This window comes from Gymnoscopelus braueri (genome assembly GCF_963280865.1).
Source record: "Gymnoscopelus braueri genome assembly, chromosome: 15".
NCBI classification, from domain to species: domain Eukaryota; kingdom Metazoa; phylum Chordata; class Actinopteri; order Myctophiformes; family Myctophidae; genus Gymnoscopelus; species Gymnoscopelus braueri.
The window spans coordinates 34,254,201-34,274,134 of NC_137620.1; the positions used below are offsets into that span (position 1 = coordinate 34,254,201).

General features: G+C 42.5%; 1 protein-coding gene across 2 annotated transcripts in view; it reads right to left on the bottom strand.

Annotated features, from left to right (window-relative positions):
• Positions 1-847: 847 nt before the first annotated feature.
• dhx15 (DEAH (Asp-Glu-Ala-His) box helicase 15) overlaps positions 848-19,934 on the bottom strand; it is a 60,588-nt gene continuing 41,501 nt past the window's right edge. For both annotated transcript variants that reach the window (XM_080451369.1, XM_080451368.1), the window contains exons 7-14: positions 18,482-18,568; positions 17,365-17,514; positions 15,435-15,543; positions 7,954-8,145; positions 5,758-5,880; positions 4,234-4,424; positions 1,695-1,864; positions 848-1,521 (exon numbers count right to left, since the gene is read on the bottom strand). In XM_080451369.1, the coding sequence (XP_080307495.1) occupies positions 1,404-1,521; positions 1,695-1,864; positions 4,234-4,424; positions 5,758-5,880; positions 7,954-8,145; positions 15,435-15,543; positions 17,365-17,514; positions 18,482-18,568 (1,140 nt within the window). In that variant the 3' untranslated portion in view covers positions 848-1,403. The remainder of the gene's footprint in view (positions 1,522-1,694; positions 1,865-4,233; positions 4,425-5,757; positions 5,881-7,953; positions 8,146-15,434; positions 15,544-17,364; positions 17,515-18,481; positions 18,569-19,934) is intronic.

The following is a 19,934-nucleotide window of genomic DNA, read 5'->3' on the forward strand; positions in this document are numbered from 1 at the left end:
TCAAGTCACGTATTACATGTAACTTGTAATGTGCCTCTATGAGCTTAGCACGATGGCATGAAAACAAGCACATTTTACATTGAATTTCTTCTGTGACCTTCCTAAATCAATTTAGGTGTGCAATCATTGACATAAACTGTTTAACCGTTGTTTCCCGTCTATGCTTGCGCATTTGCACACCCTGTTCTGGGCACACCTACACCTACCGTAACACCTATTATTAGCTGCAATGCTTACTAGCCTGCCATGTTTTTAACCTTCTGCTCTTTTAAACCCGTGCAGGAAAACAAACTACAAAATGAGCCTAGAGTATCATCCCCCTTTAACCAGGGAAACGATTTGGCAGATTTAACTTGATGACATGATCTCACTGTGAGATGAACACATGCAATGGGATGTAAATTATAGACATACAGTAATATTATAATTTTTTCTCATTATTTTTTACTTCTAAAATGTTTATCCCACGATTTTGTAACCCAATTTTTTACACCCAGTGCCAATTGTCTATGTAATCCTGGGCACTACCTTCCCTCTGCCAACCTAGGGAGGCCAGGGCCGAGCTCATGCCTCCTTCAATGCATGAGCTAACTGACCTTCTTATCACCTGACAGGGGAGAGGTTCCCTGGTTAGACGTAGCGCGTGGAAGGAACACGTTATTCCAACCAGTTCCCTTCCCCTCCATCAGGCGCCCCGGCTGGCCAGGGGGAGGCAGTATAGTGACCAGGATTACTGCATGTTTTTGTGAGGGTACCTACCCTAGGGAACACGGGGAGAACATGCAAACTCCACACAGAGACATACAGTAATATCATCATTCTAAAGCCTAGAAAAAAGAAGCACATGTTTATTACAAAGTCAGTTTAATGTAATTTCAATGGTTTACAGGAAATCTGACCAAATTCCCACATCTCAAAATGCATACAAAATAATTAACATCCAATCGCACTCAAGAGCCCCTCCTGCTTGGACTTCAAGCAATTGTTAAGTATAATAGATGCGAATCCACTGACGTGATAGCAAGGTTTATTACAGATATTTGCTCTTCAAATTAGCGTATTAACATTTTCACAAGAGGAATGTTGATATCTACATGAATGGTCATGCTTTACACAGACATGGTGAGCAATGAAGTTCCTGATGGCATTCTTAACATAGTGCTGACCCCCCCCCCCCCCCCCCCCACACACACACACAGCTAATCTCACAAAATGACAAGACATGGCCCTTAATAAACAGGAGACAGAATTCATCAGTCGTTATGAAAAGAATACAATACAGAGTGAGACAAAAATAGAATCCAAAATGAAAAAATAAATCAAGAGTGCTCAGATGAAGTGAGTTCAGATTCATAATTTGTACAGAGAATGACGATGCTGTTGTTGCCCTATACACTATCATTTTAGTACTGAGAGTATTCCTTGGTTGAGAGCTTTGCGATGATGCGTTCCAGCTGTCTCTTTGCCTCACACTGGGGGAAGTTGCCCATTTCATAGTACTGGGGAGCGACTTTGATCAGCCTGAGAAAGGAGGCAAGTAATCATTAGTCTTAAAAGGTGTGTATGAGTTTATTTGTACATATGTTCTTCTGCCTTCATGCAGTAACCACCACAGGTACACAATATCTAACATATTAACACACAAACAAAGAAAAAAATAATAATAATAATATTTGATTTGACAAAGAGCTTACCACTCTGGCTTGATGTCCGTGCAGGTACGGATGTAGTTCTTGGTGGTGAGCACAAACTCATTGTAGAGGACCCATTCCGGCTTGTGGTCCAGAACTGTGGAGGGGTGGAGTTGCACCACCTGGTTGTCCTTCACCGTCAGGTAATGTCCTGTGCGCTCGAGGTGGGCTATCTGCTCACAGCATGAGAGATGGAGATCAAAAAGGCAAACGGTTACATAACAAGTGGCAATTTTGGCCTATGGGTGGCACTACTAGAGGAAAGGCCAGGGAGTCACCAAAATCAGTAGGGTCAATTAAATGCTTAAGAAGTGTTAGAAAAGGATAACCGCACCATGTCCTGTTTACATTCCTAGTGTCCTGTGTCTCACGCACAAGGATTGAGGCACAGACCCCATGTCCGACATTAATAACATCAATGATCTGTGTTGCCATCACCCACAATCCCTCTTCAACCTGAGGAGTGTAAGGTTGGTTTGCTCTGTTGTTGCTCTATTCTGTCCAGGAGTCCAGGGTATTTTCAAATGTCAATTGAGTGTCATTGACTGTTGAATGTCAACAGCAACAACCATTTTCATGTTTTAACTGATGCACACCATGAAATAACTGCAAGTAACCATAACCTACAAGTATAGGTCAGGGTTATAGCAATTTGTATTGATAAGTGTGATTGTCCATAGGCCAATTGACCCCAATTTGACATATTGAGGGGCCTCCAAAAAGGATTTAACTTAGACCCAATGCACCACAAGTGTGAAATGGTTGAACCTATGTCGTCGGGGGAAACCACTCTTTGTAATTTCTCAAAATTATCTAGTTTGAATTGCTATTGTCACTTGTGATTTTCATTTCCTGTTAAATCTGAATCTTTTTCAGGAATGTTTCATGTCATGTCTAATCCAGAAATGTCCAACTACAATCCTGTGGATGAATTAATATAAGGCAGGCTACCATCAAGGTTAATTCCACATCCACTTAGAGTTTATTAATGATGACTGGGGGTGCCTAGCCTTTGTCATAGATTACTTTAACAACCTTGCAGTAGGTATTCTAATTAAGTTGACCCAACACAATCACTAATGGTGCTGAGCCAAGAGACTTTCTAGACCAAAGACATAAAACTTGTTTTCAACTGGCCACTGAGAGGTGTGATTTTTCCTCTGTGTCTTGCAGAACATTGCTTAAGCGGACAGGGGCTGTTGTGATTAACCAGGGCAATCAGTCTCAATAAAGACCTTTCCAAACAAAGATGCGAGCTCAAATGCCCCGAAAACTCGAACATGAGCCGCAAATTTGTCACCAAGATAAAGGTTAATGTTGACAAATATTTAAATATTAATGCCGTAATTCAAGTTGTCAGGTTGCTTGTTTCAGGTACGCCAAGAAAATGGGTTCCTGCAAAATGCCATTTATTTCCCTGAGTGGGTAGCAAATTGACTTGATTTCTTCCTATGTTTAAATGCAACCAACTGTGCATGTGTGTTTGTGCGTGCATGCGTGCAAGCCCACACATTAGAGGGGGCCATCCATTATAATGAACATCTCACTGTGACTTTTTAGCGAGCGCAAATACTTTGCACACATTAAGAAACATAAATTCACCACATTATCCAAATAACATCCTTTGAAAAATGGATGGAGTTAAACCAGGACAAACACTTAAAACGGGTGAGCATGACAAGGTACAACAGTGTAGTTGGATATAATTAAATGCATTAAATACATTCCAAGATAATAAGATATAGATTGCCAACGTGCATCTGCCACATACATCAATACAGTAACAAGGGGGAAGATCTGATATAGACGATGAAAAAAGTTTAATTATAATCAGGTTCAACTCTTAGATATATGGCCCACATTTTCCCAGAGCATCATTTGTTGAGTGTACTCTTTACAACTAGAGATACCACATAGGAAATATGATTACGTGCATCACAACTGAGGAGCACTTAGTCAGCACATACACTTTCTCAAATGCTACATGACTTGGAGTGATCGATTTCACTTCCATTTCTTAAAATCAGCCTTCCCAGAGCTGTGTATGAACACTGTACTATAGATAGAAATATGTGCTTTGGTGAGCAAAAAACACCTTTACTTAACCCATTAAGACCTGAAGCCGATTCTACAAATGTCTTCTAAATCCCAACAGTTTTCTTTAAAAAATTATGTTTCTATATCAGTGGTGCTCAAACTTTTTCATGTCAAGGACCCCCAAAATTGTATGTATTTGGCCGCCGACCCCATCTCAAAATGTTTTGTCCCAAGGACCCCCAGAAGCAAAGATCTGAGTTAAAAATGTTCGCTTTAAAATAATATATATATTCAAAGATTTGCACACATTTTCACGATTTCTCAAAAATAGCAGATCTACAAGCTCGTAGCGCGGCACTCGGTGCCGCGCTATGAGCTTGTATTTCTGCTATTTTTGAATAGCCGAAGTGTAAAATAAGGATTTTTTTTAGCTCAAATCAAAAAATGACACAGATGCGTTCCAGGTCTCAATGGGTTATAAGTGCTACTGTAACTCCACACTGACCTGCATGAAGAATCCAGTGACCAGTGCTCGGCGGATGTTGATGTAATAGTCTCGGCTGTTGAACTCTGTGCTGCGGCGCGGCAGGCTGAAGCGGTCCATGATTCTGGACAGCTGGCTGCGCACGTTGTCGGCCGACATCAGCGACCGGTAGTTGACAAAGTTGTCGTAGCACCACTGAGTCGACTCGTGGTCTGTGTGTGAGAGACAGAGAGGACAGAATTTTGATTTAGTTTTAGTCATAGTCTTTTCAATGAAATTCCATTTAGTTTTAGTCATATTTTAAGTCATCTGAAAAGTTTTAGTTTTTGTCTGGTTTTAGTCGACTAAATATCATAAGATTATAGTCGACTAAAACTACAGTTGATTTAGTCGACTGAAATGTATTTTGGCGGTGCCTTGATTGCGTCGTAATGGTTTACGACTGATTTTACACTCGTTTGCATGCTGAAAATAGCCGATCTACAAGCTCACAACACGTCGCAGCGCGACGCGTTGTGAGCTTGTAGATCTGCTATTTTTAGAGCGCAACACCCGAGCGCAACCAAACATAAAATGACTTGTCTTTTGGTTCTACTGGATCTCTTCTCCACTTGCTCCTCCATAACATTTTTGTCTAGTTTTTATTTGTTGACGAAATGTTCAATATATTTAGTCATAGTTTAAGTCGTCATTGCTTAGTTTGAATTTAGTTCTTATTTCTTATTTCGTCAGTGAAAAAAGGTAGTCGACGAACATTTTTTCGTCATAGTTTTAGTCGACGAAATCAACACCGTCTGCTGTTGAGCCAATCAGAAGTTGCTACGTGAAAATGAACTGGAACGGTAAATGGGTATGCCACCTTGTGAAACTGGGACTACAGTTTATGCACAGAGCCTATTGTAATGCCTGACTTGACAGCAGCCACTACATTTTACAGCTGAAGATATCAGCTACGTTTCATCTACAACCACATCCTGTGACAGTGGTGGAAAAAGTACTCAAATGTTGTACTTAAGTAAAAGTATCAATACTGCAACGTAGAAGTACTCTGTTACAAGTAAAAGTCCGGAATTAAAAAATGACTTGAGTAAAAGTACAAAAGTATTGGTATCAAAATGTACTTAAAGTGCCAAAAGTAAAAGTACTAAAATGTTTGAAAATAGCAGATCTACAAGCTCACAACGCGTCGCCATGCGACGCGTTGTGAGCTTGTAGATCGGCTATTTTCAAATAGCCTAGGTATAAAATAGGGCTAAAGTGGTTAATGTATGTTTTATATTGTCATACTTTATATCTGCAAAGTAACTAGTAACTAAAGTTGTAATATAATTGTAGTGGAGTAAAAGTACAATATTTGCCTCCGAGATGTAGTGGAGTAGAAGTAAAAGTACTGAAAATTGGAAACACTCCACTAAAAATCCAGTACTCAAAATTGTACTTAAGTACAGTACTTGAATAAATGTACTTAGTTACTTTCCACCACTGCCTGTGGCACACACACACACACATGGGGTTTTATATCGTTAACGGGGGATCACCACGTACTTTGTTTGAAGGCGTGGTAGACGTTGAGCAGCGTCAGGTGGTCCCCGTCGATGTGGGCGAAGCGCATCTTGGACTCGTCGGCCGCCTTCTTAGCCTCCGTGGGCCGGACAAAGCACTGTGGGACTAAACAAGGTTGGTATGGGCCCCAACACAGCCGCCCATAGGGATGAGTTAAGCAATTCCCACCAGAGAGGAGAACAAGGCCTCAGGTTCAACCTGAGGCACAGAGCACCACCACAAGGCACTTTGTGGTGCACGTCGGAAAAGAGGGATGGAGGATGGCCCGAGAGGAAGGAGAGGAGAGTGACGGGAACACACAGGGCTAGATCTCTTGAGTTCATTGGGTATCTAAGTTCACTATTTATACAGTGCGGTATATGGTCATCTGCTGTAGTCAGTGTTGCCAGATTCTGTGAGAGAAACAAGCAACCGGGTCTAGGAAAACCAGCCCAAAAGAAGCAACTACGGGCCACATGAGCACTTTAACATATACATCAGCTATTTGAAAATAGCAGATCTACAAGCTCACAACGCGTCGCGATGCGACGCGTTGTGAGCTTGTAGATCGGCTATTTTCAAATAAAATCTTGCGGGGAAATTGTAATAAGCAGATCTGGCAACCCTGGCTGTAGTAAACCTGTCTGCCGTCTCTCAGCTGTGATGCAAGAGCACTGGCTAAGTAGCACAGCAAAAAAAAATGCTGCTATCCTAGGTTTGCTACACTCTGATGTCATCATCACAGTTATTAAGTCCTGAGGATTTAATGCTACATTATGCAATATTTTAAAGCCAAAACGCAAGTGTTTCGTCAAGCTAAGTCGCGCAAGGGACCGAAAACGTATAAGATCGGCCCCGTCTCTTCTCTGATCTAAAATGCTGTGTAGATTTACATCCATCAGTGGTGTGCGTGGTAGTACCAAAAACAACGTAGGCGAGAGTGGGGAAACTCTCCGGTGCAGCTTTAACAACAAAACCTTTCCTGCACTTTCATCAAGAGTCATATTTTCAAATCTAGCCGACAATATTGTTTTAATATTTGACAGAAACAAAAATCACAACACCAAAAAAATATATATATATTTACGATATATGTGCAATACATGTGTGTACAAATACGTGTGTTTTTCTTTATTTGTACTTTTAGCCCTTGCAGAGAAAAAAAAACCAGGCATCCTATTCCATAGTTTATTTGTTTCTTTTGTGTGTCCGAGCGCTACAGTAAGTTTAAAAAAAAACGGATTCTTCCTCTAAACCTTGTTAATGCGTTATGGCATGGTAAAACTGTGAAGTAGCAGTCGCTGCATTCAAAAGACCCCATTCTTCCGGTTCCCACGTCAAAACATCCTTGATTGTGGCTTTAACGGTTATTTATCGAGCCTCGTGCCCGGGCTGCCGAGGCCCGGGACATGCTTGGTTGTGCGTCTGCTGCTGACTCGGTAATGAACTCAGCAGAAAACCCCTCGCTTCCTGACACACCTGTTCTAAGAGCACGCCATGTCCAAAACAGCTAGTTAAGTCCATTTTCCTCCGTTTTCACAGAGCTCGCCTCACGCTTTCTCCCCTTCACGTGTGTCAGATTCATCTCAACGAGCAGCATTCTGCTTTGGCAAGGCTAAAGTGCAATTACTGCTGCGGCACATTGGTGCTGTTCACACTATACCTATTAATTTGCTGTGGACACGCACTTTTTGTCCGCCGCCTGACAAATATTAACCGACACCCCCCCCCCCCCCCCCAGGTTCACTCTCCTCTTGCTGGGCTGCATCAAGTCGAGTTCAGTAGGTTCCCTTTTAGTCTCTGACCAGACTGAAATTACATTTCTGTGGTGCGACTTTGCTTAAAAGGCTGAGGCCTGTTTAAATGACAGTTCAATATGGGCCAACAGCAAGTCGACATTTCGCAGGAACTTAGCATATGAAAGTTATTTGAAGCAGCACGGCAGTATACTACCCTTATCTGTACATTTAGCCAGGCATGAGTCCTCATTTTCGCACCGGTTCAATACGTTGGTGACTCATGTTTAAGACAATAGACTCATGTTTAAGACAATAGACAAAATAAAAAATGTCCTTTTTTAGAAACATTCAGCCATTTCTCAGCGAAAGCTTTATGAGCACAGCAGCACATCGGAACATTTCAGTGAAGCTCAAACACCTTGCCACAGTAGTGGGCCTCCTGTCTGTCCCGAAGCATTACCTGACAACATGGCGGTGATGGAGAGGATCTCGTTGGAGCAGTTGAACTCGCAGCTGGCGATGACCATCTTGGCCAGCTGGGGGTCCAGCGGAAACTCCGCCATCATGGAGCCCAGCTCCGTCAGGTCGCCGTCGTCGTTGAGGGCCGCCAAATAGTTGAGGAGCTCCAGCGCTCGCATCAGGGTCTCTGGGGCTGGAGTAAAAAAAGAAAAAAAAAAGAATAAAAGGCAAATCTATCTATGTCTGCATTTCCTTTTGCGTTATGTTGAGAACTGTTCATCCCAACAACTTCGGCACTTGGCAGGTGTGTTGCTGATGACCGAAGGAAGTGCGGTGTCTAGTGTTAACCCATTAAGACCTGGAACGCATCTGTGTCAGTTTTAGATGCGAGCTAAAAAGCTTTATTTTACACTTTGGCTATTCAAAAATAGCAGATATACAAGCTCATAGCGCGGCACCGAGTGCCGCGCTATGAACTTGTAGATCTGCTATTTTTTGAAAGATTGTGGAAATGTGTGCAAATCTTTTAACTCTATAAACGCCATTGACTCGAAAACGCGTCAATAACTACTTAATCCACCCACGCCATTGACGCGTTTGACGCGTTGGATTTGCGTTCATTGTTTAATCTCTGATCGCGCTATGCTGCTTAAAATTCAATGTTATTCTCGAGTTCCACTTACTTCACCCATATCTGCATCCGGTTTCATGTCCTGGGTTCCGTTTCCGGTTTTTGATTATTTTCCCCCGGTCATTTCGTCCAAAATAGGTAAACAAACGGTTTTTCACACGGTATGACGGACAAACGGACAGTTTCTCTTCTATAATCTATGGTCTGGGTGACGATCAGTCATCGCCGTCGTGTATCACAACGTAATTCTGACGATCAAAACAATGTGGGAGGACGTCACATCCGTTTTCATGGTTTTCCCTGTCTAATAGCTCAAGAAGGTAAACAGTGACACCAGGAGCTGATCAAGCTATCATGTGCTGCTCTCTGGTGGCGGATTTGTGCGGCGTCTTTAAAAAACAGTCTGTTCAATTATTTTCATAAAATTTTTCAAAATATAAAAATAAAAAAAACACGAAAATTGCTGGCAATGGGGGAGTACTTTATGAAAATACTCTGGCAGTCAAAGAGTTAATATATATATATTTTTAAAGCGATTTTTTTTTACTCAAATCTTTGCTTCTGGGGGGTCCCTGGAACAAAATATTTTGAGATGGGGGTCCGCGGCCAAATACATATCATTTTGGGGGTCCTTGACATGAAAAAGATTGAGCACCACTGATATAGAAACATACGTTTTTTCAGAATACTGTTGGGATTTAGGAGACATGTAGAATCGGCTTCAGGTCTTAATGGGTTAAGTCGAATGGATGAGCAGTTCTACTAGCTCGCGCCGAATGGGCAGGCGTATGTCACAAACCGCTCGTCCGATCGACTTCACACTTGGCGGGTGTATTGCCGAGGACTCAAAGGAAGTGCAGCGTCGAGTGTTAAAGGTAGGGTACGTGATATTGTATGTTTTTTTTTGTTAAAAGGTTAAAGTACTAGATTCTGATAGTAATCATTGCTACAGAGCGTTTGTTCGGTCACAGGGGTCTCTCCAACTCTTTAGTTAAACAGAATATAAATACATTTTCCGGTAGGTGACAACGTTTAAGCCAATCAGGAGAGAGCACTGAAAATGCTTTTTCTGTTTAATAAAGAGCTGGAGAGACATGGGAGAGACTCCTTTTACTGAACAAACACTCTATAGCAATGAGTACTATCAGAATATAGAGCTATTTAACACTTATTTTAACAAAAGTAAATCACTTGCCCTACCTTTAAGTCAATCGGATGAGCTAACGGGCACCGCACTAGTATGGGGGAGGCGTGAGTTGTGTGTCTGTGGGTGGGTGGGTGGGGGGGGGGGTTGTTGGGACAGGTCAAGAACACAAAAACCTGAGGTGAATCAAAGTAGGGAGGCTCTCAGTGTGTGTGTGTGTGTGTGTGTGTGTGTGTGTGTGTGTGTGTGTGTGTGTGTGTGTGTGTGTGTGTGTGTGTGTGTGCGCGCGCGCGCGCGCCCCGAGTGACTTAGTAGTCATGGTGGTGTGGCTCATTTTTCATCCTCCGCTCTGGCGATTCAAAACAACTCTAATGCAATTACAGGGGAACCCTCTACTTAATGCGCAACACAAAAGGCTCCCATCGTTTGGTTAAAAGATTTTTCCTCTAGATGCAATTATTGACCTTTGGCTCTGCTGAGCTGAAGCCTAATGACCAGTTGCATGTTAACTGAAAATTAGCTCCCAGCTTTGGCAAAAAGGTATTTGTTTGCTTTCATTTCTCTCATGTTGGGGCGCCGGGCAGCCCCCCGACACCAAAATAAATACAGAGAAATCCATTTCACACAGCAAGGAGATATTTTCTTATGATGAAAAAAATATTGATTTGGGACATCTAAGGTACTTTTTATACGAAAGTGAGTGCTAGCTAAGCGGCATTACTTACTACACTAAGGCTGATACGCAGGTGAAAACCTGAGCTACCATGCGCTGTTAGCATGATGAAGCAGTGGGGAAATGCAATCTATACACAACGCACCTCATCAGAACGAAAATATTGACTGCCTCAATGCACGAGAATCCGATATATTAACCAAAGGGCCAAATCAATGGGATGAAAAGGCTAAAGGTGCATTAAACCACATTGGCTCTGAAATGTACTTCTCTGGAAATGTCACATGGCAAATGAATCCCAACACGCCAAGTCCTCCGGTAAATGGTAGCGATTTCTTCGTGTTATACATTTGGTTAGCTAGTTGCACGCACAGACACTACGAAGACACTTCGTATATACCAAGAAAGATGGGGCCGTGTTTGAACATTCCTAGGTAAGAGGGAATCAAGGCTCTCCATTAATCCATTAAAGCCGACCTGAAGCCGATTCTACAAATGTCTTCTAAATCCCAACAGTATTCTGAAAAAAACGTACGTTTCTATATCAGCGGTGCTCAAACTTTTTCACGTCAAGGACCCCCAGAATTATATGTATTTAGCCGCCGATTCCCATCTCAAAATATTTTGTTCCAGGGACCCCCAGAAGCAAAGATTTGAGTTAAAAATGTTTGCTTTAAAATAATATATTAAAAGATTTGCACACATTTTCACGATTTTTCAAAAATAGCAGATCTACAAGCTCGTAGCGCGGCACTCGGTGCCGCGCTACGAGCTTGTATATCTGATATTTTTGAACAGCCAAAGTGTAAAATAATGCTTTTTAGCTCAAATCAAAAAGTGACACAGATGCGTTCCAGGTCTTAATGGGTTAAGATCATGGATCGGCTCAAATGAAAAAGACCAGAAGCCAATGACATTCATGGCGGGTTATCTTTGATCATCGATAAGAAGGGGCCCCTCTTAATCAGAGGACAAAGTACCTTGACACAATACACATACACACACATTCAGCTGATTTAAGACCACTGGGATTCCATAATAACCTGATAACCAACCAGCACCGTCTTACAAGAGGAAGCATGCCAATTGTGGCATGGAAATAGGAACTCAACTCCTACCTAAACCAATGCATGTTGACATTTTAATGGATCGAGCCCAGTGTTAACACATTGAGTGCCAAAACGGGCTATAGCCGTTTTTTCAAATACACCCGTCGAGTGCCAAAACAGACTATAGCCGTTTTCCAATTTTTATTATTCCTTTCCACAAGGGGGCGCTCTAACGCAACTTAGGAATGATCCTAGGACCCTGTCAAATGGAATGGACGGATGTGAACCCAGTCCACAAAAAAACGTCACTTCCGTCCGCTCCAATGATAGGATCTTGAGAAAAAAGGTCCATATCTCCATATCTTTTTACAGTGGTCAAAACAAGCCATTTTTCGACGCGCGATCGCTCTGCAATGGCGGATCGCGCTATAAATATTATTGTTCCAGTCGTTAGACGACGGGACCCTCGACCATCACGCAGACACACTTTGTTTACATCCGGGGTCCTCGTGGTGGCTTCTACAGCTCTAAACAGATCGGTGTAAAACGGTAAGAAGCGCCGGCACTGGATGTACCCCGTGTTTAAAAAACCTCTGGCGGTCGATGTGTTAACTGTGTGCTAGTGTGGTGGTAGGCCCAAAAACATCAATATATCTGGCACGTGAACAGGCCATTTGGCATCTATAAATACTCCAAATATAAAACACAATCCAATCCAAGCCCCATTTCTCCCCTCCAGAACTGCACCTAAGCAGCAGCAGCAGCAGCAGCAGCAGCAGCAGCAGCGGCGGCAACTGCATTGTCCGTTCACTCAAAGGGTGTTCCTTTCACAGCGTGCCAAATTGATCGACTCTTAACTAGGTGCTCCTGAAGGAGGAAGTGTGGAATCTCGTAGCCTTTTCATTCCTTTATGTCTAATCAGCCCCAGCTTCCAGCCCGAGTTACTATTTAGCTGGGGAAGTATCTCTGGATGACTTACAGTGCCTCAGAGACGTTTCTCCAACGCGAGCAAATTAAGCTAATCATCCACCTTTTTCTTAATCACCATTTAATCAACACAGGCATTGGCCATACAGAGTAAGTTCACACTCTGCAAAGAAGTGTAGGGGTGGAAGTGGCGGTTGATGTGGGTGGGGGGTGGGGAAGGGTCAGTCACGTTTCACTGGAGGAATATAAAGGGAAGGCAATAGCCGAGGTGATAGCGCCGCTATTGATGTAACCAATTTCATTCTCAAAATGGCGTTTGCCACAGCGGATGGGGAGAGATGGGTTTAATCTCAGAGGTGAGATGAAAACTATATTACGGACAGAAAAGAGTGGAGGGGGAGGTTAAGACTGGAAAAGGAAGGAATGAAGGGGGGGGGGGTGGGGGGTGTGGCGTCTCCTTGGGAGAAAGAGTAGCAAAACACATGGCGTGCTAGACAGTACTACAGCTGTGTGTGTGACTTTGGAACGAGACAGAGCACCTCTGTTTCTTGGCGTGGCTCCAGCCCGGTGCAGAGATGAACAGGGAATAAGGGAGTGAATGTGACAAGAAGACAGCCAAAACATACATCGACCGACTGGCCAGAAGTGACTCCCTACAACTTACTGACTTTCATCCCCGCTGTGAATATATATAGCAGCAATATAGACTGAACCTGCAAGTGTGCATGTGGTTGGTGAAATAAAAAAATGCACACGAACACTGTGTCTTCATCTTTCGCTGCCATTATCGTCAAGTCCCTTAACCCATTAAGACCTGAAACATCTACAAATGTCTTCTAAATCCCAACAGTTTTCTGAAAAACGTATGTTTCTATTTCAGTGGTGCTCAGACTATTTCATGTCAAGGACCCCCAAAATGATATGTATTTGGCCGCGGACCCCCATCTCAAAATATTTTGTTCCAGGGACCCCCAGAAGTAAAGATTTGAGTTAAAAAATTTCGCTTTAAAAGAATATATATATATATATTCAAAGATTTGCACACATTTTCACGATTTAAAATAAATGGCAGATCTACAAGCTCATAGCGCGGCACTATGAGCTTGTATATCTGCTATTTTTGAATAGCCAAAGTGTAAAATAATATTTTTTTTAGCTCAAATAAAAAAATTACACAGATGCGTTCCAGGTCTTAATGAGTTAACATTTGGTATGCAGTGTTTGCTATATGCCAACATCATTTTATCTTTGCTCATGCATTTTTCTCAAGCTTCCCTAGTGACACAGCCGACCCACATTTGATATTATTCATCAAACAACTACAGTAGAATGAGAGATTTGTAGACTTCATAGCTAGGGCTTGTAATGGCAGACTGCATTTTTATTCATAAAGGAGACACCATTATCCAAACCAAGGCTGCGCTGTTAGTTGGTGTTTTTTTTGCTTAATTTGAATTAACGGCGTCTCTCCTGGGATCCAGTTCAATCACAGAACTTGTGGTTTAGTATCAGCGGAGAATACTCACGAAGAAAACTTTTGTTTGTTTGTTTGCTTTTTGCCTCGCAGAGATTAGTCAGGTCTTGAGATGTGTTACAGACAGAAAAACAAATAGCATAAATTCTATCTGTAGTTTAAGCTGAGCTCTGTTTTTGAACATATGGGCCACAAAGTACATAATATAAGATTCCTTTTTTTGTTTATTAAACTCCAAGTATATAATATGCTGTATAACCAAGAGGTTGAAATGCAAATATTGCTCTTGTTTGACCCAGCTGTGTGGCACTAGCAGCTAAGCCTATTGCAGTAGGACTCGCTATTACAGTCGTTCTACTCTGCCACAGTTCAATTAGCTTTTCTTTCACCTCTGTAGTCAATCTCACCCTGTGTGCCATTTTTTTGTTGTTTTGACAGAAATAGGTTAAAATGTACAGATACATAATTTTATTTTGACAAGTGCCGAGCTCCCACGGGCTAGTCGGGGCACTGCCTGTAGCACTGACGTAAAAAGAAATTTGAACTTTTTTTGAAATAATTGGGACATTCTAGTTCTGCTCAAGGACTGGATCCAGGCTGCTCAGATTGACTACAACAGCCCAAGTGTCTAAATGTCCTGACCATGCCGCCAACTTGAGGATTATCTATCTGATCTCAAAATGTAGTCTGTGATGCATGACTGGGTGAATGTCTGAGTCTAGCTCTTGATGTAGTGAAAACAAGTTTTGGCCTGGATATAAGCTCACTGCTCAGCAAAGTGCACTCCTGGCTTCATAATGTAGGCAGTTCTTTTTTTTTCTGACTGTCAGGAGAGTAAGGTATACTACTGTTCTATTTTTTGTCTGGCAACAATTCTCTATGTTACAGATAGTACAGGCTTTTGTGTTACTGAGCACAGAGTGAACATATCACCATGTACTATTGTTCAAATCCTGGTGAAACACCACATTCAGCCCGGCTAGCTGTGGGCCTATAAGGATGGCAGTGACGGTCTGTCCAACACCTGGGACTCAAACAAGATATTTCAAAAACTACTGGCTGGATTTCCATGGATTTTGCTACACACCTTCCAGAATGAACCATACCGATTTCGGTGACCCCATAGCCTTTCCTCTAGCACCATCTGTAAGCCCAGTCAACTTTGCACACAATATTTCTCATAATCTAATGTAGGCAGATTGCATGACGGACCCTAAAGAGCAAAACGCCCCTAGGAGCTGATAGCAGGGCTCTTAGCAGGGATTAAAGCAAAGACAAACTCACAAAAAACACTCCTAACTCAGTTTCTTTTTTTTGCATTGAAAACCATCCGTTTTCAACGAGCCATAGCCCCAAATTGGCTGCTTGCGGTTGAAATGTTATTGTCCCAGTGGATACGCAGTCCCTCCTCCTACCCACGGGGACTTTTTGATTTTTTTTTAATTGTTAGGATATAGATTTTTTTTAGACACGGCCTCACGTCTTAATGGGTTAAGTCTCGTTTTAATCCCATCGTGAGCTTAATGAAGAGGAGCCGTCAATTGTTCCGTTCCTTGCATCAATCAAAGAGTAAGGAAAGCCAACCTGGAGGGTCCATGAAGTCAAAGTGCACCAAGTCATCGATGCCCAATTTCTTCAACTGCAGCACCACCGAGCCCAGGTTGGATCTCAGGATCTCTGGGTATGTGTTGTCCTGCACCAGGCGGGGAGGAGATAAGAGGAGGGGGAGAAAGAGGAGGAGGAGGAGGGGTGGTGGGGGAACAACCCAGGGAACAAATCAAAATGAATTAGTCAGAGATCCTATTATCTCCTCACGCGTCACTCAAGTTAACGCGAACACAGACAGGGAAGTCGAGGGCATTTGAAGGGCTATTTAACTTGTTTAACCCATTGATACCTGGAACGCATCTGTGTCACTTTAGATTTCTTTAGGCTATTCAAAAATAGCAGATATACAAGCTCATAGCGCGGCACCGAGTGCCGCGCTATGAACTTGTAGATCTGCTATTTTTGAAAAATCGAGGAAAAAAAAAATTGGGTTTTTTTTCCAATTTTTTTTTAGGATTTAGAAGACATTTCTAGAATCTTCTCAGGTCTTAAAGGGTTAAAAAAATCCCCATTGCCATTCAGCGTGACATGAAAAAATTAGCCTGTTAAAAAGCGGAGGACCGGGCTGCCACAGGTTCATTTGTCACAGGGTTGTCTAGTGTTGCCGTGCAGGTTATGAGAAAGGGGCCGTTGGCTGGGCAGCAAGGGAACCGAAGCACTCAGAAATACACAGTCATTCAGCTGAATTACAGCTTGTGGAGAGATATTGTATAACATAAATGGCCAAGCACGCTTTTTATGGCAGCTCTACGGGCCTATGAATTGCTTGTGTCACTTAAAACGACTCAAACCCTAATTTACTTCCTCGTATTTTGGTGTTCTGCTAAAATGACACGCCCCAAAATTGGGATGAAAGTGGGTAAAGAAATGTAAATATGGGTATACTGTTCTACTCACAACATTTTATTTGGGATATTATCCTTTAACCACTTAAACCCTATATACTTGGTTACTATACTAGGCATTTGAGCCACGGACCACCATTTGATAAGATTTAGACTCTCAGAACTACCCAAAACTAAGAATATTTTGTTATCGTTGGGTACGATTTTGTCCACAATTCCATGCTGTGTTGATACCATGTTAGCCATGGTTCACATGACAGTCATGTCATGTTTCAGGGCTATAGTAGCATATAGGAGAGATAAAACAGGCAAACGTTGATCAAAATAACAATTCTTCTACATTCTCTAAGTGTGTAGACCAGGGGTCTTCAACAGGGGGTCCGGGACCCCTAGGGGGTCCTCAGAGTTACTACAGGGGGTCCGCCAAATCTTTGTGTGATAAGATTTTTTTTTTTTACATTAACCACTTGAACCTTAGCATCACTTTTCTGAGGATAACTTTAGCCAAAAATAGCAGATCTACAAGCTCACAACGCCTCGTGAGCTTGTAGATCTGCTATTTTTTGGCAAAGAGGTATAGGTGTAGAGGGAAAAAAGAGCAGGCCAAGTAAAAAAAAAAGTTTAATCTGAAACACAATTTTATATAGAGGGGGTCCCTGCTTCATCTCTTTCTCAGCTAGGGGGTCCTTGGCCTTAAAAGGTTGAAGACCCCTGGTGTAGACTTCTTGTAAATTAAGTAATGCTTATGTTTAACAACAATTTAACTCTTGAGAGCGTAAAATGAAACCAAATTTGGTTTCATTTTACGCTCTCAAGCGTTAAAGATCTATAAGGGTCCATTTGATTAACAACTCTCCATCATTTAGCTGGGGACCACCTGGAACCCCCTCAAGGACCACTGGTGGTCCCCGGACCACTGGTTGAGAACCACTGCTCTACACCAAATCTCTTTTCAGAAAATAGCCAAAGATATTCTCTTTTCGCTGAATGTTCGCCCCCCCCACAGTATAGGGACGCTAAGGGTTCATGGGGTTACGTTTCAGGGTGCCGTTATTACCCACCTGCATTTCAGTCTTGTACGCTTTCTCCGTGTACAGGCGGAAGCACTTCCCCGGGCGCGTCCTTCCGGCGCGTCCTGCCCTCTGCTGGGCTGAAGCTTTGCTAATGGCAGTCACCAGGAGTGACTCCACTCTGATGCGTGGGTTATAAACCTGACGGAGAGGGAGGGGGGGGAAGGCACATATTTAAAGTCAACACATTGTCCCGAGAGGTTGTCAGGGGCACGTTTATGCCATTTGAATACGGCATGCACGAGGGAAAAAAACAAACAACGAACAACGTTACGTTTTGCACACACCAACACAATAATGATACATAGATGGTAGCCAGCAGACATAACACACACACACGTTTGTATTACTATACTTGCAAGGACATCAACATTTCAGGAAGCCGATTTTATGATTGATTTATGACTTCTTTGGGGCATTTTCAACCGCAAGTCTAAAGCCGGGAAATAGCAGATCTACAAGCTCACGTGTCGCGCTGCGACACGTTGTGAGCTTGTAGATCGGCCATTTTACGGCGTGTGCCATCGCCGCACAACTAAGTATACTATAAAATGGGAAAAATCTACAACCCGACACCCTAAACCTCTATATGTCTAACCCTAATCCTAACCCCAACCTGAATCTTTTTTTAATTGTAAACGTATCTAAAAAAACAAAAAAAAATCAAACATAGAACAAACATTTTTCTTGCGAGGACCAGGAAAATGGTCCTCAACGTATATTCCTCAAATTCGACTATACTTGTGAGAACGTTTGGTCCTCACAAGTATAGACACACACACACGCACACACAGACACACACACACACACACACACACACACGGTGCATGCATGCATCATCCCCTGATTGAGCCATGTGTATGACTTGGCTGCAGCCTGGAGAAATGTCAGTGGAATAAATAACTGGCTTTTCCATCTCTGCTGCTGTCAGGTAGCGCAGCACTGTGTGTTTATCTGGGGATTCTCAGGCAACAGAAGCAGATGATCGCAGCAGATAAAGAGAGGCATGGAGGGGGTGTGTGTGTGTGTGTTTGTGAGGAGAGGAGGGGGAGCTGGAGGTGGAAGTGTGTGTGTGTGTGTGTGTGTGTGTGTTAGGGGGGAGGCTAACCTTTTGCTTGGCAAATCCGGGATCAATTACAAACACCACGCCGTCAATGGTCAGGGAGGTCTCAGCGATGTTCGTCGACACCACGACCTGTGGAAATGAGAACAGCAGGATTCAGAGAGACGTCCACCTGGGGGAGACGGTGGGGCGGCGGAGCCATAGGCCGGACAAAGAGGCGAGTTTAGAGTCACGTGGTAATTCCTGCACACACACACTGACACAGTAAATACACTGCATGAATGGAATGTCTGTTCAAAAAAACATTCCAAACCACCCTCAACAACGCCGCGCTTTGAAATAAATACAATTGAGAGTTGAAAAAGTCATATAGGGATGGGCAATATGTCAATATTATATCGATGTCGTGATATGAGACCAGATATTGTAGGAGAGGTTGGATTCTGAAAAACGCATGTTTCTATGTCAGTGGTTTTCAAACTTTTTCATGTCAAGGACCCCTAAAATGATATGAATTTGGCCGTGGACCCCCATCTCAAAATATGTCGTTCCAGGGACCCCCAGAAACAGATTTGAGTTAAAAAAAATTGCTTTAAAAATATATATATTCAAAGATTTGCACACATTTTCACTATTTAAAAGAAATAGCAGATCTACAAGCTCGTAGCTGTAGATCTGCTATTTTTGAATAGCCAAAGTGTAAAATAATGTTTTTTTTAGCTCAAATCTGAAAGTGACACAGATGCGTTCCAGGTCTCAATGGGTTAAATAAATTTGGTCAAAAACAACCGATCTACAAGCTCACAATGTGTTGCAAGGTGACACATTGTGAGCTTGTAGATCTGCTATTTTCATGAAAACTTGTCAATTTTTCATGATATTATCGTCACAAAACTATCTTATCTCAAAAGAGACATTGAGGTATTTGGTAAAAAAATATATTTATATTAGATTTTGTCCATATCAGCCAGCCCTGAGGTCAGAAAACAAGTATTCACAAACGGGACACACAGGTGTTCTCACTCAGCATTACCCCCCCAACCCCCAAGCTAGTGGCAAAAGCTCCTCGAGGGCATCGAGCTCTACATATGTCACTGCGTCATCTTAACCCATTAAGACCGGGAACGCATCCGTGTCATTTTTAGATTTGAGCTAAAAAGCATTATTTTACAATTTGGCTATTCAAAAATAGCAGATCTACAAGCTCGTAGCGCGGCACCAAGTGCCGAGCTACGAGCTTGTAGATCTGCTATTTTTGAAAAATCTTGAAAATGTGTGCAAATCTTTGAATATATACATTTTTAAAGTGAACATTTTTAACTCAAATCTTTGCTTCAAGGGGTCCCTTGAACAAAATATTTTGAGATGGGGGTCCGCGGCCAAATACATATACATTTTGGGGTCCTTGACATGAAAAAGTTTGAGAACCACTGACATAGCAACATAAGTTTCAGAAGGCATTTGTAGAATCGGAACCTCAGGCCTTAATGGGTTAATG